At 63.3% G+C, this 25297-nt stretch overlaps 3 protein-coding genes and 1 long non-coding RNA gene across 5 annotated transcripts; all 4 read right to left on the bottom strand.

Annotated features, from left to right (window-relative positions):
* Nucleotides 1-3660: 3660 nt before the first annotated feature.
* On the bottom strand, nt 3661-8069 carry CRABP2 (cellular retinoic acid binding protein 2). Its single transcript, XM_032318152.1, has 4 exons — nt 7852-8069; nt 4808-4986; nt 4554-4670; nt 3661-4137 (listed from the first exon to the last, which is right to left on the bottom strand). The coding sequence occupies exons 1-4, from the start codon at nt 7919-7921 to the stop codon at nt 4087-4089; spliced, it is 417 nt and encodes a 138-aa protein (XP_032174043.1). The 5' UTR covers nt 7922-8069; the 3' UTR covers nt 3661-4086.
* A 96-nt stretch (nt 8070-8165) lies between these two features.
* LOC116576203 (formin-like protein 18) lies at nt 8166-25073 on the bottom strand. The gene is made up of 2 exons (XM_032318156.1): nt 24849-25073; nt 8166-8665 (listed from the first exon to the last, which is right to left on the bottom strand). The coding sequence occupies exons 1-2, from the start codon at nt 24912-24914 to the stop codon at nt 8369-8371; spliced, it is 363 nt and encodes a 120-aa protein (XP_032174047.1). The 5' UTR covers nt 24915-25073; the 3' UTR covers nt 8166-8368.
* Nucleotides 8688-11207, bottom strand: LOC116576207. The gene is made up of 3 exons (XR_004280074.1): nt 11067-11207; nt 10058-10230; nt 8688-9899 (listed from the first exon to the last, which is right to left on the bottom strand). It is a non-coding gene; the product is annotated as an uncharacterized LOC116576207 (long non-coding RNA).
* Nucleotides 20513-25286, bottom strand: ISG20L2 (interferon stimulated exonuclease gene 20 like 2). 2 transcript variants are annotated; one of them, XM_032318141.1, is made up of 4 exons: nt 25080-25172; nt 23765-24600; nt 21944-22144; nt 20513-21298 (listed from the first exon to the last, which is right to left on the bottom strand). In XM_032318141.1, exons 2-4 carry the CDS (start codon nt 24482-24484, stop codon nt 21185-21187), a joined length of 1035 nt encoding a protein of 344 aa, XP_032174032.1. In that variant the 5' UTR covers nt 24485-24600; nt 25080-25172; the 3' UTR covers nt 20513-21184. The 2 variants fall into 2 exon arrangements, with proteins under 2 accessions (XP_032174032.1, XP_032174031.1); XM_032318140.1 differs by lacking the exon at nt 25080-25172 and adding an exon at nt 25186-25286 and having other exon boundaries at nt 20573-21298.
* Between the last annotated feature and the right edge of the window lie 11 nt (nt 25287-25297).

Below are 25297 nucleotides of genomic sequence, written 5' to 3'. Positions count from 1 at the left end.
CCCTACGCTCCTGCCTCTTGCAGAGTGTCTGTGCGCGGACCTCAGTTTCCCTATGATGTCAGATGGCAGCGCGGGCGGTGCCAGGGCGGTCGGGCCCCTGCTGGGCATGGCAGTCACCCTACCCCAGGGGAGCTTCCCACGGGCTCCCCCCCTTGCCCCTGCCCTCCTGCCTTCTCTGGCTCTCAGTCTCCTGCCCTCCCTGCCCTCGGTGGTTCCCAGACAGAGGAGGCTCGGCGGCGGGGCCCTCGGCTGCCCCCTCCATGGTAGAAATCCGAGAAGCCTGTGGAGAGAAGGCTCTACCCACAGACTCTGGGGGACGCAGGCAGGGAACTGGGGCGCCTGTGCCTTTTCTCCTAAAAGCCCGGCTGAGTAACGAAGGCCCAGGTAACGGCCGAGGAGGAAGAGAGCCTTCGGGACGGGACGGGAAAGCTGGAGGGACTTTCTCACGGGTTGGGCCTGGCTGGGCCAGACGGGTGAGGCGGCCCCTCCCCGATCCCATCTCCTGGGTCCAGGAGGTAACTTCCCCGTCATCTCGGGCTGGAGGGCGGGGAAGTACAGGAGAAGCCAAGCCAGCGAAGGGCCTGGCCCTCAGGGAGCCCCAGTCTCAGGGGAGACACGCAGCCGTGGCCTTCAGGGAGCCCCCATCTGATGGGGAAAACCCAGCCCCCGCCCTCCGGGAGCCCCTAGTCGGATGGGGGAGACCCTGTCCCCCGCTCCGGGACTTCTTGGGAAACAGACACTCGTCAGCAACTCGACTCTAGAGACAAACTGGTCAGAAAAACAAGTCACAGAGGCCGAGAAGGGTCCAGGAGAAGGGTCCGGGAGAGCTTGCGTGAAGGTCCTCCAGGGAGGGCGCGGGAGTCAAGCTAAGGGGGGCAGAGTGGGCTGGGGAGTCCGCAGCCCACAGGGGCGTCGGAGCCCGAGGTCAGGGACAGGCGCGAGGGGAGGAGGCGATGCCGAGGCGACGGAGCCGGGCCTCAGGCTGCGGAGTCAGGACGCTTCTGAGGTCAAGCAAAACTGGCCTCCAGAAAGCCAGATTCACTGCCCTGTTTCTGAAAACAGCCCCCCCAGAACCGGAAGCAGAGACCCAGCCAGGACACCCCCCTTTCTCTCCCGCCTCACTCCTGCCCATGCCTCCCGGGTCTCCGCCATTCCGACTTCCTCTCCACCCGCCGCCCAGCCCCTCCCTGGCCACCTGCTTGCTCTCTCTCCCCTCCCCTCCCCTGCTTCTCTCCATCATCTTCACCTGGCAGCCAGAGGGGACCCCCCAGCACCGCTGTCCCCTGTAAATCCTTCCGTGGCTTGTCACTGCTCCTGGAAGCCAATAAGCAAATAGGGACTGTGGCCCTCAGGCCCTTTACGGTCAGCGAACCCCAGCCCCTGAGGGCTCCACTGTCTTACGCTTGTTCCCCTGACCCTGGCCAGCCCCAAGCTGTCCTCGGGGGGCTTCACCTAGAGTACCTTCCCCTCTGCTTCACCCCACTGTCAGGACCCCCTGAGTTCTTTGTTCTCTAAAACACCTGCTCTCCCAACACGGCCACCTGCCCCAGGCGACACCGGCCTCCGTGCTTTCTCCCTCCCTCTGCCCCTTTCCCCTCAAACCACTGCACAGGGCGCCTCAGGAATGGATGGGGGCATTGAGGGTGTCACCATCTCTTCCCCCGAACGAGCTGTGGCCTCCCACAGGCCCCAGCAGGGCAGGGATTTTGTCCCTGGGATGCATTTCTGCCTCCCCCGCATCCAGCACGGTGCCAGCTCCCAGGAGACTGTCCAGAGGCCCGAGTCGGCCGGCCGCACACAGGAGAGGGCCCACCATCTCCCCCGCCCCACACTCAGAGAAGGGACCGGCTCGCCTGGGGACTCTGGACAGCGTCCCCCCACTCCTTGGCCCTGACCCTCCGCCCTCAGCAGCAGCACGTGGCCTCTCCTGGGGCAGGAGCCAGTCGCCCTGGCCCCAGGGCACCCCGCTCTCGCAGGGGGCTGGCCCCAGGGCACCCCGCTCTCGCAGGGGGGGGAGGCTCACCGCCACACGCAGGCTGTGAAGCAGGACGTGGGCTGTCAGCTCTGCTGGCCAGAGAGGCCACTTCCGGCTAGGCGAGAAGCACTGGGCACCCTGGGCGAGGGGGGCGCTGCAGGGGAGCGGCCCACGCAGGGAGGGCGAGGGGCCGTGTCCGGAATGGCTGCGGACACCGGTCTACACGGTCATTTGCACAGAGAGGCCACCGCTAAGGTGAGCTTGTTCTGTTCTACTTTTTTTCTTACAATTTTCTTTTCTTATTTTATTATTATTTTTTTAAGATTTTGTTTTATTTGACAGAGAAATCACAAGCTGGCCGAGAGGCAGGCAGAGACGGGGTGTGGGGGGTGGGGAAGCAGGCTCCCCACTGAGCAGAGAGCACGATGCGGGGCTCCATCGCAGAACCCTGAGATCATGACCTGAGCGGAAGGCAGAGGCTTCACCCACGGAGCTCCACAGGCACCTCTGTTTTATTGTTTTGGAACAGGGCTCTGACATAATACAGTTTCTGGTCTGAGGACCCCCCTCCTGCCCCTGGCAGCATTTTGGAAGCAGGCTCCCAGAGGTAGGACCTTCGCTATTGCTAAGTGCTGTGAACCTCCTGAGCCTGATGTCGCTGCTTCGATGCCTTGGCTAAAGGGGGTGCTCTGTGTGCTGCTGGGGGATGGGGGGCTCGGAGCACTGAAGTCACTGATGTAGGGGAGAGTTCTGTTTGGCAGGGCCAAAGGTGGCCAGCGCACAAGGGAAGTGGACATGAGCGAGACAGGGGGCGGGGGAAGCCACCACCCACCCTGGCTGGGTCCTGCCAGCCCCCACCATCACTCCCCAGCACACGAGCCATTGGACTACAGAAGGGAGGCTTGGACCTCAGTAGCTTGTCCGGCATCACAGAGCGAGCCAGCGATAGAACCAGGACGGGACCTCTCCTGATGCTTGTGCTCACTTGGCCCCACAAAGCCAAGCCGTGAAGACGGGAGTGGGCCAGGCAGGCCCATTAGAAGGCGCTACGGTAGGAGACCAGGGGGGCCGGGAGAAGTCCCGGTCGGGAGCCTCTGCTTGCGGAAGGGGGGCAGGCACTGGGGAGATGGCCTTGGAGCTTGGGAAGACGCAGTAGAGCCTTGACCTGAGCGTGGAGGCGTGGGGTGGCGGAGAGCTGGCACAGGGGCGTGTCGGTCTCAAGGCCGAGAGTCGCCTTGCAGATTCAGAGGGCGGGCAGGACCAGAGTCTCATTAGGAGACCCAGTCCCTGGGTGTTGGGGAGCTCATCTGGAACCGTGTGGGAGGCCAAGGCCAGGCCCGGGGTAGCCCACGGACTGGAGTTGGAGGAGAGAAGGAACAATTGGAGGAAAAGTGTGGGAGAAGGTGGGAGTTGGCTCCGCAGGGCCCGGGCGCCCGCTCAGAGGTCCAGGACCAGCCTTGAAAGCCAGCGTCACGGTGCAGGGGGCTGCGGGGTGGGGGGGGACTGGGGTAAGGGAAGGCCCCTCCCTCCCTGGAGCCCAATGCCCCCCTGCGGCAGACGCCCTGGCTTCCCACACAGCACTTCAGAGGCATCAGAGGACACTGTCCTTCAGAGGACACTCAGGTAAAGTGACACTCAGGCATCCTCTCTGTCCCCTTCCCAAGGAGCCAGATACAACTTGTATTTTTTAAAACGTTTTAATAAAATTAACCAATAAATATTCTACACTGTGTAGGCTACAGGGACAAAGAGCAGAAGCCAGAGGGCCGTCTTTCCCACTGGGGCCCTCGGGTCCCCTCACAGAAACAGAGGCCGTGCTCTGGGCTGCTTCGGGGCTGTTGGCTGGGGAGGGGAGTGATGCTGGAAGGGGGGATCTGGGCTCTTGCTCTCCATCCCTCTTTGTTGGGGGAGGGGAGATGGAGGGGGACCCCCAAGGCAGAGCCTGGCTGGAGGCATGGCAGCATCCCCAGAAGTGAGGGGGAGTGAGGGGGGTGAGGGAGAGCGAGGGGGTGAGGGGCGAGCTAGCCTAGAAGGAAGGGGGAGGGGCAGGGAGCCTGGGAGCCTGGGTGCATGACCTGGGGCGCTCCGGCAACTCTTGGACCCACGGCCGCTCACTCTCGGACGTACACCCTGGTGCACACGACATCATCCGCCGTCATGGTCTGGAAGGACACAAGTCACAAGTCACTGTTAACTCATAGGTCTCGAGGCCTGTGGTCCTGTGGCTTCGGAGACCAAACCTCCTTCTAGATTCAGGACCCACAGGCGGGAGCTAGTCCCCACATGCCCCGGTGTCACAGGAGGGAGCATGGCAACGGAGCCTCACGTCCTGTCCTCCACCCTCCTCCCCAGGCCAGGAGGGTCGTCGCCCAGAGGACTGCTGGACCTCCCAGTGCGTGTCCTTTGCTCTACGTGGAAGACTGTGCCCTGGTCACAGAGCGGCACTGTGTGGGACAGGGACAGGGACAGCTTCGTCCGGCCCACCAGCTACCTGGGGAGACCAGTGCACCCCCTGTGCCCCGGACTGTTCCAGAAAACTCCCGAACGTGGCTCTGGGCCGGCAGGGGACAGGCCTCACCAGGACCAGCTCCCCGTCATTGGTCAGCTCCCTGGTCCAGGAGGTCTTGGGGCCCTCTCCCTTCAGAAGCCTCTGCTCGCAGACCATTTTGTTCTCGCTCTCCCACTTCACCAGGCTCTGCAAGAGAGAGGCCACGTGAGTGGGGCCCACGGCAGCGCAGGAGAAGGGCCTTCACCACGGGGAGCGGAGCCGAGAATCCAGGACAAGACTGGAAAGCGGCCGGGCCGTGGACGCCGTGAGCCCCAGGGACCCACCTTACAGGGCCTCCCGTCCACAGTCTGCTCCTCAAACTCTTCTCCGATCTTGAAGTTGATCTCCGTGGTGCGCACCGTGGTGGAGGTTTTGATGTAGAAAGTATCTCCTTCCTGTTTGATCTCCACGGCTGGCTTGGACGCCGCAGCCACAGCGATCTTCCTCAGCATCACATTCACCCCTGCAGGGAGGGGGGAGGCTGGCCTTCAGCGGCGCTCCAGGCCCCTGCTTTCCCCCCTCCCCACATGCAGCTCGGGCAGAGCGGCCGCACCTCAGAGCCGAAGGCCCGGACCCCGCACTCTCGGCGGTAGCCTCTCCCCGTCGCCCGCCTTGGCCCGATTCACTTCAGTTGGGGCCCTCTGTCCACCCTGCTTGGGACCCTCTGCGGGCGTGGACCCATCAGAGTCACTGTGTCTTCACCCAGCGCCAAGGGCAGGCCAGACCCGCCCTGGCCGGGCCTCACCACTCCCGTCCTGGAAGTAGGGCCCACTTTCCTTCCTGCCGCACGCCGCCCCCCCGCAACGGCTAGGGCTAGCTGGGCCTTCCTTTGCCCCATCCCTGTCCCCCTCGGCAGTGACCAGCTGGGGCGGCTGTTCCCCTCTACAGAGTGGCCCCAGCCCGGGGAAGCCAGAGGCTCCACTGGACCCTGATGTCCCCTGGGCTCAGCCTCCCCTGCGGGCCAGGTGACCCTGGGCAAATGGGTGGCACGCGTGGGACCCAGAAACACAGCTCTGGGCACAACTTTTCTTAATCCTGCTATTATTTTCACTGGAAAAGGAAACCAAAGAAAAAGCCAGATCTGAGGCTCAGACAAAGTTCCCTGTATCGGACCCTTCCTTGCTAGACCTCCTGGGGGACTCCTGTGCCCTTCTCCCCGCAAGGGACCGACAGGGACCCTGCTCCCCCCGCCCAATATGTTCCCTACTCGAGGATCACCTTGACCTCAGGCGGTTAGGTCTTCTTGTTCAGCCTCTGCGGACCGGGAGCCCCTGCGGCTGTCCTCCATACTCCTCCCCAAACTGGCCTCTCCTCTTTGGTCCCCAGTCACGAGGAAGGGCGGGGGAGCCCGGAGAGCAGGAAGACAGGCTCGCAGGCAGGTCGTTCTGGCCGGGGCCAGGCCCAAGCACCATCACCCCACTTCACCTGCCCAGTGACCTCCTTCCCCCCTGAACGGGAGCAGAGACCTTCAGGGAAGCCATGGGTGGGGATGAAGGGGGCAAGCGGGACTCGCTGGCCCTCCTCCAGACGTGAGCTCCGAGACCAACAAAACCTCTTTTCCCTCGGCACTGAAGCAGACCCACTGTTCCAGAACGAAGGGAGTGGGAGGGCAGGAGAACGCCCCCAAGAGCCCCCCTTCTGGGCTGTTGACCTCCTGGGTCCAGGGAGAGGTTTTCAGACCTCGGGGCCTTGGCAGAGCAGACACCCCTACACCGCCTCCCCTGCAGTCCACCTGCCACTGTCTAACTCTTGTCTCTCCTGCTACAAGAGCAGCACGTGCACACGTGCCCTGCCTGCCGCAGCGGGCACAAGGGCTACTTCCCAAAGACCTGAGCATTCCTCCTGGGGGCACGGGTGCTCTGTGAGGGCGGAGGAGGCAAGGAAGGGCCGAGGTCCCGCAGACCCTGCGCTGGGCTCCGAGGAGATGCCATTCCAGCCAGGACTGTTTGTCTAGTGGGTCTGTTTTCAATCTGCCCCCAGCAGGGCCCGAGGAAGGCACGTGGCTCTGAGAGACCCCGCGGGGAGGACAAACAGGCCAAAGACAGACAGACAACGGGGTTGGGCTTTGGCTCTTCCTCTCCAGCTGGGCCTGTGGGTGTGCCCGGCCACCTCCTGCTTCATCCCCTGGGGAGAGTGGCCAGAATCCAGAGGAGGGCAGGGAATGATATCTAGGCTTTCTGAAGGGAAAATGTTTTGGCATTTAGCTGCAGAGGCGGAGTGGAAGGCAGACAGGGGTCGAAGAAGTCTTGTGGTTTATGTGCAAGAACTAATGGCAAGGGATGATGGAAACACGGCATCCTAGGTCCTTCCTGGGCCCAGACTCACCCGCACACCCAGCTCTGCACAAGGTGTACCCTACTATCTTGTTCAGTCCCTACCCTGTTCAGTCCAGAGATCGAGGCCATGCTTACCCTCAGGCTGCCGGCTCCTGCGGTGGTGGTGGGGGGGCTTCCCAATTGCTGAGGCCCTTAACTCACTTTCCTCCCATCCCAGAGCCCCTCCCCCACACACCAGAGGGCACCCAGAGTTGAGAAAGGCAGTTAGAGTGGGTTTAGGGTTCCCCCACCTTTAACCAACACACCGGGCGGGGCTGCAGCAGGTCTGTGGGGAGGGAGGGAGATGAGAACTGGGATTTTTGGAAATGGGAGGTTGGGGTTTCGCACGAAGCCATTTGTTGAAATCTCAGAAAGTGGTAATTATCCAGAGTGCCTGAGGATTCTGGAGCGGCCGCTGTGGGGAAATATTTGTGTCACAGATGGAGAGTGGGGGCACAGTCACACATGGAAGAGTGCCCAAGGCGGAGGGAAGGGGCAACCGTGGAGCCAGGGTGGGAGCCAGGGTGGCCGAGCACCTGGTGAGTGGAGCCAGGGCACAGGGATAAGGAACCTGCCTCCGGGCCTGGGCTACTGGGTGGGTGGGGGTGCAGAGGCTGGCACCGCTCTGAGGGGCTCTGCCGAGTAAGGACCCAGGCCCCCAGCCTGGGGGCGGGTTTGCAGCTTCTGAACTGCCCAGAGCTCCCCGGCCCCACCCCCAGGGATACCGACCTCGTGCTTCTGGTTTCTACTTAATTCACAGGCGGGCCACTGCAGGAGCTGGCACGGGGGTGCGGTGGGGGTCCCCCGCCGGATAAAGGGCCTAAACGTCCGGGCCCTGAGCCACCCCCCGCCCCCCCCACGCAGGGGCGTTCGCCCCTCTTCGGCCCCTTTTCTTGGGGATGCAGACACCCAGCCTCCTGCGCCTCGATCCCCGCCCTCCTTTCTTCCTCGCGCCCACCTCCGAGGACTCCCTCGCCGCCCTCCGCTCCCCGGGAGCTCCAAGACCTCCTTACCCAGCACTTTGAGCAAATCCTCGAAGTTTTCGGATCGGATGATCTTCCAGTTGCCGGAGAAGTCGGGCATGATGGAGGCGCGGGTGGCGGTCCTCTTAGACGCTTTGGTTGGAGCACTGCACGCTGAGTCTTTAGGCAGAAGAGATGTCGCGGTGGCCTCCGCCTGGTCGTGAGACTCAGGACGGGAACGTCGCAGGACAACCCCAGAGCTGGCTCGGGCTCCTGCGCGGGCAGCCTTTATACCCGGAGCGGGCCCGCCCCTGCCCGAGAGAGACGCGGAGAGGGAGAGTGGCCCCGCCTCCCGCCCCGCCCCCACCCCACCTGGGGGGCCCTGAGCCCCGGCTCCCCGGCCTCAGGAACTGGTCCCCCGTGGGCGGGTCCGGCGCGCGCGGGGGGCCGAGGCGGCGGGCTCCTGCGCGAGGGGTGGCTGGGGAGGCGACGCCAGGGCCGGGGCGCAGACGCTCAGGTCTCACGGCCCCAGGGTCGCGGCCGGCGTGCTCCCCGCCCCTCCCCAACCTCACTCCCCGCGCTCGACTTCTTGGCGCCGGACACCCGCCGGACGCCCGGCGACACCAGCGGCGGACGAGTCCCGCTCGGAGCGGGCGCTGGGGACGAGGCTGGCGGCCGGGCTCGGCTCCACCGGGGCCCGAACTGGGTGCAACGAGCGCGCCCCGAGTCTGGGGCCGCCGGGGGAGGCCGGGGGCACCCAAGTGGGGCAACGGCGCCCCCTGCTGGAGAGGCTCGGGGGGTGGGAGGGAGCGGACCCCCTGCCCGCGCCGGCCTCCCGGGGGTTCAGGGCTGCGGCTGCGGGGGGCTCAGGAAGCGGGCGGCGGGAGACTCCTTCCTCTTAATGGGTCGGGCGGGCATCCAAGGGTTAAGCAAGAGCCCCGGGCGCGAGGCCGGGGAGGGCAGAGGTCACAGCCAATCACTTGACACGAGCTCTTTATTAAGGCGCTTTCTCGGTCGCGCGGCTCCCCGAACCCCCGGGGGATCGCCGCAGGGGCGGGGGAGCGGGGCGGGGACGCGAGGCGCGGAGCCCAGCGCGCCGCGCTGCCGCCCGTGTCGGAGGGAGACGGGGTGCCCCGGGGAGGGGAGGGGTGGAGCGGGGTCTCAGGTGTCACCACCCCGCGCCATCCGACGGCGGAAGGAGCGCCCGCCCTCCGCCCTCCGCTGGCGGCTTCCGAGCGCGAGATCCAAGGAGGGGGCAGGGCCCAGCTCCCCGCCGAGACCCCTTTGCGGAGGGCTGGGGGCCTGAAGCAGATGGAGGTCAAGCGGGGAGCCCCGGAGACGGGCCGGGAGATGCGAGGCTGCAAACCGCAGAGCGGCGGAGGCGGGCGGGCGCTCAGGAGATGTTGCGGCCCAGGTGCCCTCGGCGACAGCCTGCACGTGGCCCCGCGGCCCGCACCGCACCCGCCCCTCCACCCCCCGCCCCTGTCCCGGGGCTTCGCTCCCAGCTCCCTGCGAGGCGGGGAGGAAAAACCCCACATCTGGTCCCAGAGCTGGCCCCTCCCTGCCAGCGTGGCCATGGGTGGAGCAGAGGACAGGCTCACTGAGCTCCTGAACCCTTTTCGGTTAGGGCCATGCAACGGTCTGGAGGGCTGGGGGCCTTGGCTAGGGAGGGGTCGGAGGAATAGAGCCAAACGGTTGGGGGGGGGGGTGCTGGCGGCTTCACCAAAGGCTGGAGAGGGCTGGAGCCCCTGGGCTGTGAAGCGGGAAATCTCGGAGTAACGAGTAACGCCTGTGTCCGGGAAACAGTAAAGCAGCTGGGCTGTCCCTGCGCGGGCGGGACAGAGCGGCTGTGAAACAGAGACCCCATCAGCTCTCAGGCTTCCAGAAGGGAGCTGGGTGCTTCAGCTGCTTTAGGGTTCAGGGTTTGTGCGGGAGGGCTCATCTGGGGGTGGGGGTGGCCTGGGCTTCTGGAAGTGGGAGGGCAGCAGGTCGGAGCTCTTCGAGGAAAGACAGACAAAAGCGGAGGTGCTGGAGGGAAGGGGTGGTCCTTGCGGGGTGCTTAGGGCCTGTGTTCCTCCCCCACTGGCTGGTTCTCACTGCTGTAGGTAAACGGAGGGGATTAGGTTCTGACAGTGGAATCAGGCTCCCAGCCAAGGGATGAGGAGAGGCTTGGGGGAGGGAACAAGGCGGCGAGTCCGAGTCCGGCACCCCCTTCCGCCTTCCCCGCCCCCCTTTCCAGCCAGGTCAGTCTGCCCACCTCCTCTTCACATCAGCTTCTTGAGCCCCCAGCCCAGAGGGTCCAGTCCCCTGCTCCGGGGCGACCTTTCCTCCTGCAAGAGAGAAAGGCCAGGGCAGGCCATCTCCCCCCACAAGCCTGGTGACTCAGGATGTTAAAGCCTCACCCAAAGGACGTTCATCAGGAGGCCAGACCTACAGGAGCAGACGGGGGAAGGGGGGCCGCAGGGGGTGTGGTCTGGCTGAGAATCCTGGGGAGGCTGGAAGAGGGGCTCCCTGGGGCGGGGGCGGGGAGGCCTGGGCCCACTCCCCTCCCCTCACTTCCTCCCTCCCCCCACTGGCCTGGCGGCCAGAAGTTCCAAAAAGACAGAAATAAGACAAAGGGAAGTGGGGCTGGCAGGGGAATTTTTTCCAGATGTGAGTGTTTGTGGTTTGGCAGCTCTGGGCCTGAGCTCCAGACCCTGCACCCCAACCCTGGCGGAGGGAGGTGGGTAGAGGGTCTGGGGCAGGATGCTGGGAAGCAGGTCTCAGCTTCCAGAAGCCCTGGCTGCCCACTGGAGCCTGGGGGCAGGCAAGCGGAGGGGGCTTAGAGAAGATGCAGGGAAGGGGATGGGGGGACACGGGGGGGGGGGGACACTGGGGGTGGGACAAGAGGATTGGGGGGTGGGAAAGGGGGCCAACAGTGGAGGATGGCGGAGCCTAGGGGCAGGGTGCAGGCGTGGAGCCAGGCGACAAGGAGGGGCTTAGCCCCCGTCAGTCACTCAGTCACAAACAACTGGTTTCAATTTCCCCACCAGGATCAATGAGAAGGAATTTCCTAGTGTCGCTGGCCTTTTCATTAGGACCAAACCTGATGCAGGTCAGCCCCAGGCAACCCATTCTCCCTTTCTAGGAACCTCAGTCCTACCCCTGTCGGGGGCTGCCCCAGGGATTTGGTGACGGGGGCAGGGTGCAGAGTTGGTGAGAAAAGCTGGGGGAGCAGAGGCAGAGCGGGTTGGAGTGCGGAGGAAACAGGCCTGAGAGCAACGAACCTTCTGGGGCTTTGTTCCTATGGCAGTGAGGCTGCGAGCAAAGTGGCTGGCTTTGCAGCAGAAGGAATGGAGGGGGCCACGCTTCTGGCTGGGCGGAGGGCGTGAGCGTGAGTGAGCACGCGTGTGTGCGTGCCAGAGGGTTGCCCACCCCCCTCCACCCCCGCCCTGAGGGTGGGGCAGGAGGGACCACCTGCCCCGCTGGGGATGGCGAGAGTGGGAGAGTCGCGAACCCCTCCCTCCTCTCCCCCAGCCGGGCCAAGGGGATTCCATGGCCGAGTTCAGCACTGGAGAAGAGCCTCGCCCCAGCAGAGTTACCGCCTCTGCTGCTGGCTGGGAGACCGGCAGAAACTGAACCCAGGTGAGGCAGGGTCTCTCCACTCCGCAGAGGGACAGCTTCTGCAGGGCCAGGGAGCCGTGGGAGGGGGGCGCTGTTCAGCAAGAGTAGAGTAAGAGCTAGGAGTGGCTGGGGCAGGACCGTGGTGTCCCCTGGTCCCCAGGCCCGCAGGATTTCCCGCCGCACAGTGTGAACTCAAGCAGTCTCCCTCCTGGTCTGGTCTGACCCTCAGTACAGAGGGGAATGTTCCATTCTTGTCTGTGTGCCTGGGCTCGGGGACCCAGCCCTTCTCCCGTCAGATTGCTGTTACAGCAGGGAAGAAGGGCTCCCTGCCCACTGGGAGACCGGGTCTGAGACCTGGAAAGCCGGCAGAGGGCCCCCCCTCGGCCCCAACCCCAAGCCGGGGAGGTGTGGGCTGAGAATCCTGAGTGACCCGAAGGGGCAGCTGGTCTGGGAAGGCAGGGACGGCGGGGACCTCCAGCGCCAGCCCCAGGCCGTGGTGAAGGAGGCAGGTGTGGCCAGGCAGGGTCGGAGGCTCCGGTGGGAGGAGGGCTGTGGGCTCTGGGAGAAATCACCGCGCAGGCGAGGGGCCGGGCAGCACCCAGGCAGCCAGGCGGCTCCTCTGTTGTTTTTGGCTCTGCTACCTGGTTCCCAGCTGCCAACGCTCTCCTCAGGGCTGGGCCGGGCAGGCAGGAGGGAGGAGGTGCGGACGCACGGGCTGAGGACGTGTCCAGACCGAGTCTTGTCCCCTGCGAGAGGCCCCCAGCTCTGCTGGCCTCTTCCGGGGGCAGCACAGAGCACAGAAGGCCCCTGCCCTTGCTCTTCGACCCCGGGTGTGTGCTTCTCTGTCCCCTGCCTGTGTTCCAGCGCCCCGACTGGTGCTTCCTGCTGGCCTGGCAGAGAGCCTCGCCTTTCCCCACTCACACCGCTGCCCGGTTTTCCCAGCTCGCCGTGGAGACAGGCACCGATGCCCAGCAAGCCCGACTCTGCGGTCCTGCTTTTTAGAGAACCTCCAAGGTGGAGAGGGGGAGCCAGTGTGGCCGGCACTGCTGACAGCAACCGCCAGCATCTGCCCTGGTCCTGGCCGGAGGTGGCCCCCATTTCCCCTCCTGAGGGACTGCCTCCCCCGCCCCCACCCCCCCCCAGAACGGCATTGCTGGATGGAGAAGTCAGGCAGCTCTGTGACCCGGTTAAACTCCTCTTGGCTTTTATGAGCCAGGGACTAGGGCCAGACCCCTCTGTCACTCCTACCCTCTGCCCAGCCCCGGTTCCTTAACCCCTGGCAGCCCAGGGCAGGAAAGGGATGGCTGGAACCGTGACAAGTGTGGCAGGCTGAACCCCTGGGTCTGCAGGGTACCTGGGGACAGTGGCCAGCCCTGGAAAAGAAGGACAGCCTGCAACCTAGCCCAAGACCTGTTCTGGGGATCCCAAGCCATCTCCCAGATGCCTCCTCTCCCACTCTTTGACGATGGGAAACTGAAGAAGAGCCGCGGGTCCAGGAATCCCCCTCCCCATTGAGATGAGCTGGAGTTTTGGGCAGGAGGAGGAGGTCAGCAGGGCTGCAGACTGGCTGGGTGCTCCGTTCCCTCTCCAGCCTGGACTGCAGAGGGTGGGCCCCAGGCCAGAGCAGCAGACTCCAGGATTGAAGAGGAAAGGGGCGGGGGGGGGGGGGGTGCCAAGGTTCCCAGAGAAGAGAGTGGGGCGTTTGAAGTACTGGGTAAGATAGAACCAGGGCACTGGGCTCACCGTCCCTGGGAGCAGGGGCAGGATAACGGAGCGAAGGGCTTCGCCTCAGAAAGGCAATCAGCCAGCTTCGGGAGGAGTCCTCCTCCAGGCTCCTCGGTGCTCCCAGGGCAGCCGGCCTCCAGACCATGATAGCCAGCAGTCTGGGCCCCCACTTGGCTCCAGGGAGGAGGCCAGACCCCCCCCCCTTTAGGCCAGCATCCCCAACCCCAGGGCACTTCCTGCTGCAGACCAGGCCTAGGCTCCATGCTCCTTAGGGCCAGTGGGCCAGACTCCCTAGAGACAGAAGCAGGGGTGCAGGGGACTTGAGCCGGTGAGAGAGGACCCCAGAAGCCGGGGTTCTGGGTGCCTGCCCCTACACTCCCATCTTGAGTGGACAGGGAATTAAGAAGGGATACAAGAGTTCACAGTCGGGCCCCTTCCAGGGACCCTCCCCCATCCCTGCCCCTCCCTCAGCGGGCTGGAGAGGTGGCGGTGGGGGAGGCCCCAGGCTGACCTAGCCCTAATGGCTTTCCCCAGGCAGCATGAACAAAATGGGAAAAAGATGTGTGAGGTGGGAAGCTCTGATTTCCTTTCTCCTGCGGGCACCAGCTCTGGAAAATGTTAGCTGTCAAAGAGAGACTGAACAGTCTCCGGCCTCCCCCTGCCCATGACCCCCTGGCCCGACCCGGCCAGCAGGGGCCCTCCCCGCCTGCCCGGATTCCCAGAGGGCACCGGGCTGGCGCCTGAGCAGTTCGGCCAGGCTGCCCTGACGAAGCCCCCCCTCCCCTCTGTGCCTCCTCCACCAACCTGAGGAAGACATCTGTGGGGTGGGGGGCGATTAGCACTTGGGGACCCGCGGGGACACGTCCCTGCGGATCAAAGGAGCCAGCCAGCATCGCCTGGATTTTGTAGTCTCCTGCCTCCTAAACCCCAGAGCTCTGGGACGGTCAGCCTCGGGATCCCAGGTCTCCAGATGATCTGGACTTTGGGTGGGACCGTCTTCCTGCCAAGCTTGCAGGAACCGGCCCAGAGAGGGAGCCAGCCTGGGTCCTGGACACTCGCAGGCCTTTCTTGCTGCTTGTGGGCATTGTGGTCTCTGGGGGCCCAACCCCCTCTTTGGAGCTCCCAGACCCCCTGGGGCTAGGCCTCCAGGAGCCCCAGGGAACCGATACCCAAGCAGGGAGGCGGTGCTCTGTGCCTTGGCTGGAGGGGGTGCATGGAGCAGGACCGGGCCTAGCCTAGGAGGAAGCCACCAAGACACTCGGCCCTTTCTCCGAAGGCCCCTGTGCTCCTTCAGCAGCCCCACCGGCTCGCCCTTCAGGAAAGCTTCCCACGTCTACCCACTCTCCCAGCCCAGCCCGGAGCCCCAGGCCCGGCCTCGAGCTGCTAGGCTGGATTATCAATAGGCCTCTTCCTCCCTCTGGGTCCTGGGCGTGGGCTCTGCCTCCCCGGGCTCCCAGGGCAGGGCCAGTCCCCCTTCTTCCTCCTTCGGTTGTGGTTGGATCCATCTCAGGGACTCTTTCCAAAGAAGCAACCGAACAGGATTCCATGGGGCAGAAGGGACTGAGGAGACCAGACCGACCCTCCTCGGGGGGAGCTGCCCTGACGAGGCAGGCCAGACTGACTGGGTTCGTGGAAATGCTCAGGCTGTGACAGACGGGCCAGCGCGGCAGGCGTGGCCGAGGGAGACCGGAGCGCCATCCCCACGCGGTCTGTCTCCAGTCTGGCCCATCCCAAAGCCGCTCTTCAACCCTTTAAGATGGAATTTGGTTGAGCCTGGAAGACAAAGGTGTTTGTCTTTCCACGCCAAATTCTCCTTTTCTTTTCTTTTTTTTAAAAGATTTTATTTATTTATTTGACAGAGAGACAGGGATCACAAGCGGGCAGAGAGGCAGGCAGAGAGAGAGGGGGAAGCAGGCTCCCTGCCGGGCAGAGAGCCCGATGCGGGGCTCGATCCCAAGACCCTGGGATCATGACCTGAGCCAAAGGCAGAGGCTCAACCCACTGAGCCCCCCAGGTGCCCCTCCAAGCCAAATTCTTAAAACTGCCTCCTCTCTCCACGCCTTTCCCCCTATCTGCACCTCTCTCAGAATCTGACGTGTCACATAAACCTTTCCAAGAAAGCCCAGGGTCGGGGGTGTCCCAGAGCGAGGCTAGACAGCAGACCTATTAAGCATGCAAGCCTGCAGGTCAGCCCAGCCAAGTGGTGGGGGCAGAGAGGAGGGACACGACCCGAGCAGGGGCTCCGAAGGCGGTTGGGGTTGAGGTAGCCAGGGCCTCGGGGGGAAGCCCGGCCCCCCACACCCCTAGATGGCCCTTACGCATTTCATCACTGCCTGGACAGCTCTCACAGTCTGTCTGCCAGAGGCTGCGGCCAATCCCCAAAGTGGACCACACTGGGTCCTGCCCCCGAGGGTACGAGCACTCCCTGGGCGCTCCATGGTGGGTGCGCCGCGCGTACACAGCCCAGGTGAGACTTCAAAGGCCAAAATGTCTGCCTGGATTTAGGTATTTGTTCGGGCGGCGCCTGGCCAGCTCAGCGACTCTTGATATTTGGGTTGTGAGTTCGAGCCCCATGTCGGATGTTGAGCTTACTCGAGAAAAGAAAGGAAAGGCAATAAAATAAACACTTGGGGCGCCTGGGTGGCTCAGTGGTTTAAGCCTCTGCCTTCAGCTCGGGTCATGATCTCAGGGTCCTGGGATCGAGCCCCACATCGGGCTCTCTGCTCAGCGGGGAGCCTGCTTCCCCCACCTCTCTCTCTGCCTGCCTCTCTGCCTACTTGTGATTTCTATCAAATAAATAAATAAAAATCTTTAAAATAAAATAAACACTTGCTCAGGGTCACCCCCACCAAAGATCCTCCAGGTGTGGGAAGCTAGTCTGTTTCGAATTAGACCATTTACCACCGCTGCCCGGGCTCCCAGCATCTCTTCCTTAGACAGAGCAAGAGCTCCGTGGTTCTGTCTCTCTTCTCTCCCTTCCCAGCAGCCCAGGGGCTGGAGGGGGCTTCCTTTACACCCTGAGTTAGTTCAAACAACTCCTTTGTCAAAACCCTGCAGTGGCTGCCATTTTGTGCAGAGAGAAGCTGCGTCCTTACAATGGTCTAGCGGCTCTGTGGTTTCTGCTTCCCTCTGCCCTGCTCACTGACCCCACTCCCACCCTTTCCTCTGCCCAGTCTGCTCCAGCGACACTGGGCTTGCTGCTCCTGAACATGCCAAGTGAACGCCTGCCTCGGGGCCCTTGCACCTCTTGCTCTTTCTGGAATGTTCTTCCCCAGATGTTTACACAATGGGTTTCCTCACTTTCTTCAGGCCCCTGCTCCCATGTCCTGTCCTCAGAGAGCTCTTCTCTCTACAACCCACCTACAGTCCTGTGTCCTCGTGCACCTGCCTGTCTCTGTACAGTCCTGCATGGCACTCATCGGCCCCCACTGCAAGGAACCCCACGTAGATTTTGCTGGTCGTACAACAGTGTCTGGCAAAAGCTGGTGCTCGATAACCGTTTCTGGACAAATGAATAACAAGTAAACACGTGACTTCAGCCAAAATCAGTGACTATTAGGCTGAAAGAAATAATCAACTGGGCCTTCCATTAGTACTCTTGTTCTTTTTCTTTTTTTAAGATTTATTTGAGATAGAGAGAGAGAGAGCACGCGGCAGAGGGAGAGGGAGAAGCCGTTTTCCCACCGAGCGGGAAGCTGGACGCAGGGCTCAATCCCAGGACCCCAAGATCATGACCTGAGCTGAAGGCAGACGCTCAACCGACTGAGCCCTCCAGGTGCCTTAGTCCTCTTGTTTCTGACTCAATCATGTATTTAATGGTCCTGGGGAGGGGTGTGGAAGAGGTACGCTGCAAATACCGGGTCTGCAAACGAGACCGAGTCGGGCCCAGCTCCCACGGAGGGGTCAGGACTCCGCATGCTCCTTGGCGATGCCTTAGCCCCCCGAAGGCGCTCGCTGCTACGTCTGCCCAGGTCCCTGAGGATCCAGCTCGGGTTCGCCCCTCCTGGGTCTCTAAGCCCACAGCTGGCCACGGGACGTCTCTGACCCTCATTCCACAGCTCAGCCTCTCTAGGCCCTCTAGGGCTGCAAGTCCACGGGCTCCAGCACACCCCAGCCTCCCCTTGCCCCAACCACATAAACTCGCCACTTCTGCATTTGGGCTGCCAGACAAGGCCAGAAGACCTGCCAGCCGGCTTGCACCACCGCTGCAAACCCAGGTTCCAACCCCAGCCTCTGCCCTCCGCGGGCCCTCCATCAGCCTCTGCGGCTCCCAGCTTCTGTCCCCTGGCTTCTGGCTCATACTCTGATTTCGTGAGCAAACCAGGTCACCAGGGGCTGCCCAGAAACATACCCATCCACCCCACACCGCCCACCTTCCTTTCGGTCCCAGAAGACAAGGGTTCCTACTGATGGTCAAGGTGAAGCTCGTCTTCCCCGTCCTTCGGGGCCCGCTGTAGCTCCCAATTCATGCAAAAAGCAGACCCTTTCCCTGGCTCTCATCTTACTGGCCCTCGCCGTGGTGTTGGACACTGTCCCCTTTCTGCTGGAGACTCTTCTGTCGCCCTCTGGCCCCTGGCAGCCTCCAGCAGGCCTCCCTCCAGGCCTGTAAGATGGGTGTTCCCAAGCCTCTGATCTCGGCCTTGTGCTCTTCTGTATACACCTTCCTACAGGAAGCCCTCCTGCCAGTCCAAGGCTCTTCACGTTGGTGAAGGACAGCCTCTGTGTCCCGCAGGTCAGAAATATCAAGGCTGTCTTTAATCTTCCTGCCCTGACCTCTAGGTCTTCTTGATTCTCCCTCGGCAGGGACACTCGCAGGCCTCCTCCCACTTCACGGATGCAGCTCTCCCTCAGCGCTCCTCCGAAGTGTCCACACAGAACTCGTCTCCCGGCCCTTCTCCAATCCAGCTTCCATTCCGCGGCGAGCATTATCCTCCTGCAGCCCAAGTGGGACCTCATGGGTCCCCTGCTTCAGATCCCACAGCGGTCTCGGGGCGCACTGGCTGTCTGAAGTGAGCTGACGGGTGTCCCTCTGTCAGACGGTGAGCGGCCAGTGGACAAAGACCACGCCGCTTCCCTCGTGTCTGGCCCCACACCCGGCCCCCAGCAGGTGCATCAGCAGGATCTGAGCAGAAGGGTTCCCAGTCTTCTCAGAGGCCGCGGGGCTGGGTCAACAGCAGAGTTGGGCCGTGGTGAAGACCAGAGGCTTGCCACCCGCACGCGGCTACTGGGCCTGGGCGACATTTCTTGTGTCAACCTAGGCTTCTCCAACTATCATGTGAGAGTGCCAGCACCGGACTCAGTGAGGACGGCACAAGCACCAGAGGACCGAGCACCAAGCACCCTGCCTGACCCACGGACACCATTGCTGTCGACAGCAGCCATTAACGTCACGGGTAGAAAGCAAGCATCATGGTTTTAAGTAGGCTCCCTGCCCAGCATGGAGCCCTACACGGGGCTTGAACTCACAAGCCCAAGGTCGGGAGCCGAGTGGAAACCAAGAGTCGGATGCTTGACCACCTGAGCCACCCAGGCGTTCCGAGTCCCAGGGTTTCAAGGCTGGAACCCTTGATGCCACATTTAGTACATGGCAGAATCCCACTCCGGCCCCGGTGATAAGGTCACCGGCTCTCATACCGCGGGGCGCTTGCCGGCGCCAGGAATGGCAGCGCTCCGGGAGCTGTACGCTCGCTGCAGAGGGAGGACAGTCAGGACGCACCTGGCACCTTCGTATGTGAGTATTTGTCTCTACACTTGGATCTGGGCTCCTGTGACCTGGGGCAAGTTCCTAATCCCAGCACTGTTGAACCTTGCTATTGTCAGCTGTGATCCTGTTAAACCAGGAATCAAACGGCTCCTCCTTGCAGGCTGGCTGTGGCCACTGGCGGGGGTGGGGGGGTGTGTGCAGCGCCAACCCCTTCTCAGTGAGAGCCACTGGTTTGATGAAGATTCACAACACCGAGATGGCGTCTAGCAGGAGACGTCTCTCCTCGCCTTGCCCCTCCCCAAGCTCACCTGCAGAGGGGGTCTCTGAATCACAGCACCCCCTCCCGCTGGGAAGGCAGTATCACCGGGAACGCATGTTTTCCCTACACGGGCTCCGGGCTCCAGCCCAGGGACCGGCGTTTGGCGTAAACACGTGGTCTGGACTCATGCGGCAATCTGCAAGGCGCTGGCCGCCCTCAGAGGAAGCCAGGACCCTGGGAACAGGGCAGAGAAGGAAGGGGACTTGGGTAGAGGGTCCCGTGCAGCCTTGCTTAGGGCAAGCTGGGCTCTAAACCAGGAACTGTGATGAGAGGAAACACGGAGGAAATGGTTGCAAGGTCCTCTGGGCCCCAGCTTCTTCCTGGTGAGCAGACGGCTCTGGCCAGCCCTGCACCCAGACCAGACGTGGTGGGAGCGGGGCGGGTGGGGTGGGGTGGCTGGGTGAGGGGCCGCCGGGGCCGCCGGCTGTTTACCCGGACGCACACAACGCCGACCTCCAGTGAGACCTTCCCAGGCAGCTCCCAGTTTACGGATGACAAGTTGACTCCCACTTGCTCTCGCGTGTACTCCCCATTCGGGGTGCGGCCCTCGACGATTCGCACCTGGAGGTGTGTGAGGACGCCTGGCACCTCTCCCAAGTGTCACAGACATTCCTTACGTCGGGCTCAGCAGGAACCAACTTGCTCAGGGCCCCGTAGCCGCCTGGGCAGGTAGCCCCTTGCGGCCAGGACGGGACAGCAAGACCATGGCAAAGGTCTGGCGTGGCCACAGGAAACTCCCTGCTACCGGCGGCTGTGACGCGGACGCCGCCCCAGGAGCCAAACCAGCCAGTCAAGAGGGCACAAGTCCGGGAACAGACGCCAAGGCTGCGTTCTCTCAAGACACAGTGTGCACAGTGATCCCAGACACGAGGTCAGGCCTGTGACTCACCTTCCCAAGCAGGACCGACCGGGCCGGCATCACGAAGCACCCTCCCCTCCCTCTGCCCGTCCTCCCGCAGGCCCACCGAGTCACGCCGCTGGCCACATCCCCTCTGCGGGAAGGCGTTTTCGGGGTTTGGGGCATCGTTGCAGGCGTGCTCGGTTTGCGGTGGGGACGAGGACGAGGGAACAGAGCATGTGGGCCACACGCAAAGGCTTGGTCGTTGCTTCTTGATGACTTCCACTGAAAGGGGGCCGACGGTGCCGTCCACCAAGACCCGCGGACCGTCGCACAGCCATAGCCCCGTAAGACCTCACGCCAAGATTTTTCTGTTCCCCAAGTAAGCTCTATGTCTCACGGAGGGCTGGAACTCACTACTCCCGAGATCCAGAGCTGCACGCCGGACTCGAGCCAGCCAGGCGCGCCTCCTCCTGAAGAAACTCTCTAACGGGAAGCTCTAACAACAGCACCACACGTTTCCGTTATAAAAGTTTATCGGAATAATTTGAGTCTTTAGAGATAAAAGACTAAAAACCACGAAAACACTTAAAATTCTTTTTTAACCTACCAAGGGGGATCTACATTAAACAAACCCTCCAAGACCTTAGGAAAGGGACTGCTTTCCTCAGTCAGAAAAGTTGATTCCCCAGCCACGCTCTGACCTCTACTGCCTTGGAGCCCGAAGAACTGGACCTGCCCGGGCCGGGCCCTCCCGAGGTCAGGGTGAGGAGGGGTAACAGGCGGGGACTCTCAGCTCAGTGCGGTCTGGGATACACTGCCACCCGCCAGGGTACTTGAGAGGGAGAGGGGTGCTGCTCGTTACTTGAGAACAGAAGGCGTGAAATGGGACCCGCAGCCTCCCCGGTGATAAGGCAGCAGGGGCAGCGACACTGTGCAGGGGCCCTGCCCGTGGAGGTCGAAGGCCCGCTGGAGGCCGGCACCCTGGGACCCGGGCTTAGCACCATGGAAGAGGGGAGAGGCGCGGGGCTGTGGGGCTGTCCTGCTTCCTTGGAGGCCTTAACCAGACACACGACACAACGCCTGACGTGAGATCTCATAAGTATTAAGCCCGGGGTGGGCGTGTGTCCCCCTCACAGCTGAGCTCGCCAGCAGGCGGAGCCCCGGTTCTCTGGGGGCAGCGCCCCCGCTGCCGCTAGTCTTTCGGGGGGCTCTGGGCCAGGTGCTGCTCCCACTCGACTTCGACCAACTTGTACAGCTCCATGGCGGCCTGTGCGTCTTCCACGGACGAATGTCCGCTCTTCCCAACCTGAACATGGGAGGGAGGCAAGAGCGTGAAGCCATAAGAGCCTCTCTCCTCCCTTCCCGACGGGCTCCCCCAGCCCGACACGCCACCGCCGCTGGGTCCTTGCAGGCCGGGCTCCAGTCCCGCACTCCTGCCCGCCCCGGGGCCCGCTGCGGGCTCTCCATGCCGCGCTGCTCTGCGCTCGCCACACACGACGTTCCAGATCCCTGGCGGACCTCCCGAGTCCGGCACCTCCCCCCTTCCACAGCCGCTGTCTACACGGCGTGCGCCGCCTTCCTGCCAGGCAGGCCATCCTCCCCGTGCAAGCGTGACACAGGAGACCCAGATACCCACTCCACGGGCTCTCAGAGCAGCATGCTGTGCCTTCTCCTTTTCCCAGCCGGGCTTCTGCATGCACCGGAAGATGTTCCTTCTCCCAAACACCCCCCCACCCCCAGGACACTGCTCAGCAGAGAACAGGAACCGTGGCCCCACATACAGGTGGAGAGACTATGGGGCCCCTTTGTGCCAAGCTCTTCCCATCAGGGTGGCGCCCGCATCGCCGTCCAGGGTGATTCTGGGGCCAGAGTCTGCAGCGAGGCAGCAAAGAGGGCCCCCCACTCCCCACCCCCCACGCCGAGGGCCCGGCAGCATCTGGGGAGTCGCTACCTGGATGTCCCGGTTCAGAAGCTTCTTGGTGAGAGTCTTCAGGGACATGGTGGCATTCTCCGGGCAGTCGGCCTTCCGGTTGAGGGGCGGGATGTGGGAGGTGTCACGGGTGAGGGACTTGGGGTGGAAGTACTGGAGGGCTTTGAAGTCGTTGTGGATGGCGTGTCCCACCACGATCTTGCCCGTGAGGATCTTCAGAATCTGAAACAGGAAGAGGATGTGGGGGTGAGAAGGCGGCGGAGGCGGCTGGGGGGGGTGGGGAGTCCTGCGTCCCGGAGGCTCAACGTGCCCACGGGTCCCTCCGGACTCTCTTCCACCACGCGCTCGCCCGCCTCATCCCCCCCCACAAGGTATCTTCCATCTGAGGCCCAGCTCCGCTCCCCAAGAGCAGCTGCTGCCCATGGCATGACCTGGTTTGGATTTAGCAGCGGCTCCGTATCTTCTCCTTTATTTCCACCCTGACAACAGGCTAAGTCGCCCCAGTCCCAAATCGCAGTCCCGTGTGAGACGCTTGCTAACTCTGCAGTTTTCAGGCTCGCTACGGGAACTCCCCCAGCCACCCCACGTGCTGGACAAACGCAGTCTAAGATGGGCTGCACGGAGGTAACAGGGGTCCCAAGTCACAGGCAAATAGTTTATGCACGTGGGGCTCTTCTGGGCGTTGGGTCTATGGTTTCCGTCAGACGCTGGAAGGGCCTACGAGCTACGAGAGAGACTCGGGCTGCAGAGGGAAGCGGTCCAGCGGCCTGGACGCCAGGTCTGAAGGCCATTCCCCAAGTGGAGCCCCATTTGTGAACAAGAGTGGCAGTCCCGTGGTCGGTGCAGAACCCCCAGGAGCTCCCGGACGGGGCCAGACCCCCTAGCCTCACACCCCAGCACAGGCACTGGGAAGGGCGTCAGGACAAAAACGGGACTGGAGTCTACGATCAACAAGCTCCCTGTGGGTTCCCGACCACCACTGCCATTTACCGGCTGCCAACACCTTCGCTGGGCGTTCATTCGACACACAGCCCTCCTCCGAGGTAAGCGGAGTTGAGATCTCAGACCCATTCCACGTCCTGCCTCTCTCCAACCCTACTCAGCGGTGCCCACAGTGTGCGGCCCTTCCTCCCAAGTGCTAAGATCCGGCCCCAGCCGCCCTGATGAAGCTCCCTGACGGTCAGACCGAGAACACAACCAGTAGAACAGACAGAGCCGCTGGGTTGGAGAACAGGGAGCTGAAGCCACTGACGCGGACCACGGGCGCCCCCTGGAGGCCCCCTGAGACCAGCCGCTCCCCTGTCGGGCCTCCAGCACGGGGCCTCCAGCACGGGGCCACCACGGGGAGGTGTGCTCCGTGAGTGAAGCCAGAGTCCTGACACGCCTGCGCCGTGTGTTTTATCCCCTCTGCTTCAGGCTCCCTGTCCCAGGTGTGCACAGCACCCTGCGCAGGCGGCCCCCACAGGTCCCATGCCTGCCACACTGAAGCTTGAGAACCGTCTCCACCTCTCCATGCCCAGCCCCAAACTCCAGCTCTACCAACCATTCCCAAACGGAGCCCTTTCCCTCGCCCTTTGAGGCTCCTGCTCTGCCCCTGGGCGGCAGTTACTTCCCTGTGTGGATTCCCAGTTCCCAGAGAACTGGTTTTGGGAGCTCAGGTAGGTCTCAGCTGCCCCCATTCGGTCACAGCAGTGACCTGGAACTTCCTGGACTCTCAGCCTGCCTCACCTCAGCAGGAAGCCCCCTTCACCTGGCCGTCCACCTGCCTCCTTCCCAGGCTGAACCCGCTGGCTGAGGAATGGCCTGCGCCTCGCTGTGTCCAGTGCACCCCATGCCTCTCACCTGGCCCCGGGCGACCTTGAAGGGGGTAGCATTCACCATGTGCTGCTTCCGGATGCCACTCCACCTGGTCCGGTAGTCCACGATGTGGCAGGGGGGAAGGACGTACTCATCATAGAGCACGTCTCCGTGGTAGCTGACGATGCTACATCGGGCCAGGGAGCTGACGTGCCCCTTGGGTCCCGTGCCCACCATCTCACAGTCAATGGCCACCATCTTCTGAGATGATCCAGAACACTTATCGTCTGAATGAGGTTGGGAGGAGCTCTGTGGGGCGTTCTTCTGAGTAAGGTTCTTCTGGGGGCCCTTCTTGTGGGGGCGAGCTGGATGGTTCCTAATCTTTGGAAGGGCACTCTGGAACTCCCCCAGCAAATCCACCTTCCCCACCGAGGACCCGGCCTTCTGCACAGGGGCTGGGGTCAGCCACGGCACTGCAGCCTTCTTGTCCAGGGACTGCTCTGGTCCACTGCTGGAGGCAACGCTCTTCTTTTTTGGAAGGGGAGAGACCTTCCAAGCGCCATCCACGCTCGAAGTCTCCCCTTTCTTTGCAGGTTCGGAGTTCAGCTTAGGCGCCTTGCCCGGTGGCTGGTTCTTCTTATTCAAAAAGCCTCTCCGTTCCAAGAGTCGCCGCTTCCTGACAAACTTACGGTGCTTGGCATTCCCCTCAACTGCTTTTTTTGGGGGGGGTTCACCAAAATCCAGATTGAGGAGCAAGGTAGACATGAGAACAGCGGACGGCGAGGGCGCAGGTGGGAAGAATGGTTACTGATGACAGGAAGACGGAGGACTCATCCTCTGCCGAACCCCACGGGCCGACATCGGGAGGACTGGAGGACACCCTGGGGAAGGAAGCGAACCTGGTAACCGAGAGCGCTCGCCTGCGGAACGGTAAGACCCACCTGCGGGGGGCTTAAGGCTGGAAAGACAGCAGAGCCACCCGCCAGCGTGGGAATGAACCCGGAACGGGAAACGCCGTTCGGAGCACGGCCCGAGCCGGGAAGCCAGGACTCTGGCGCGGCCCCCAGCTCCCCACCTGTAGGGCTCGCAAGGGTCACCTGCCCTCGGCCGAGCTGTCTCATTCCGAAACCGAGGGGGCTGCGGGGCCAACGAGCTCGAAGTCGGAGCCCGGCGAGCCGGAACGGGGGAGCGCCATCGTCCGCCCGGGCGCGGAGGTCTCAGTGTGGCCGGTGGCGGGGCCGGACCCGAGGGTCAGGATCGCCCCGCCCCCCGCGCGGCTCCGTCGGCCCCAGGTGCGGGGACCCCCCGCGCGCCTCGCACGCAGCCCCGCTCCCGACGCAGGCCCTGTGACAACACCCACCCGCCGGGGGAACCGCCGCTGCGGGCCGCCCACGTGAGCGAGCACGCCGGGGGGGCGGCCACCGAGAGCCCCGAGAGCCCCTCGCGCCCCTCGCGCCCCCACCTACCTCCCAGCGGCCCCGCTAGGAGCGGAAGCGCCCGGAGCGGGATGCGGAAGTCGGCGCGCGCCGGCGAGGCCCCGGCCGGTAGGCGCGCGGGTTGGACCGCGCCGGGGGCCGG

The sequence above is a fragment of the Mustela erminea genome, chromosome 17 (genome assembly GCF_009829155.1).
Source record: "Mustela erminea isolate mMusErm1 chromosome 17, mMusErm1.Pri, whole genome shotgun sequence".
In the NCBI taxonomy this organism is placed as follows: Eukaryota; Metazoa; Chordata; class Mammalia; order Carnivora; family Mustelidae; genus Mustela; species Mustela erminea.
This window is presented reverse-complemented; position numbering and strand designations above follow the sequence as displayed.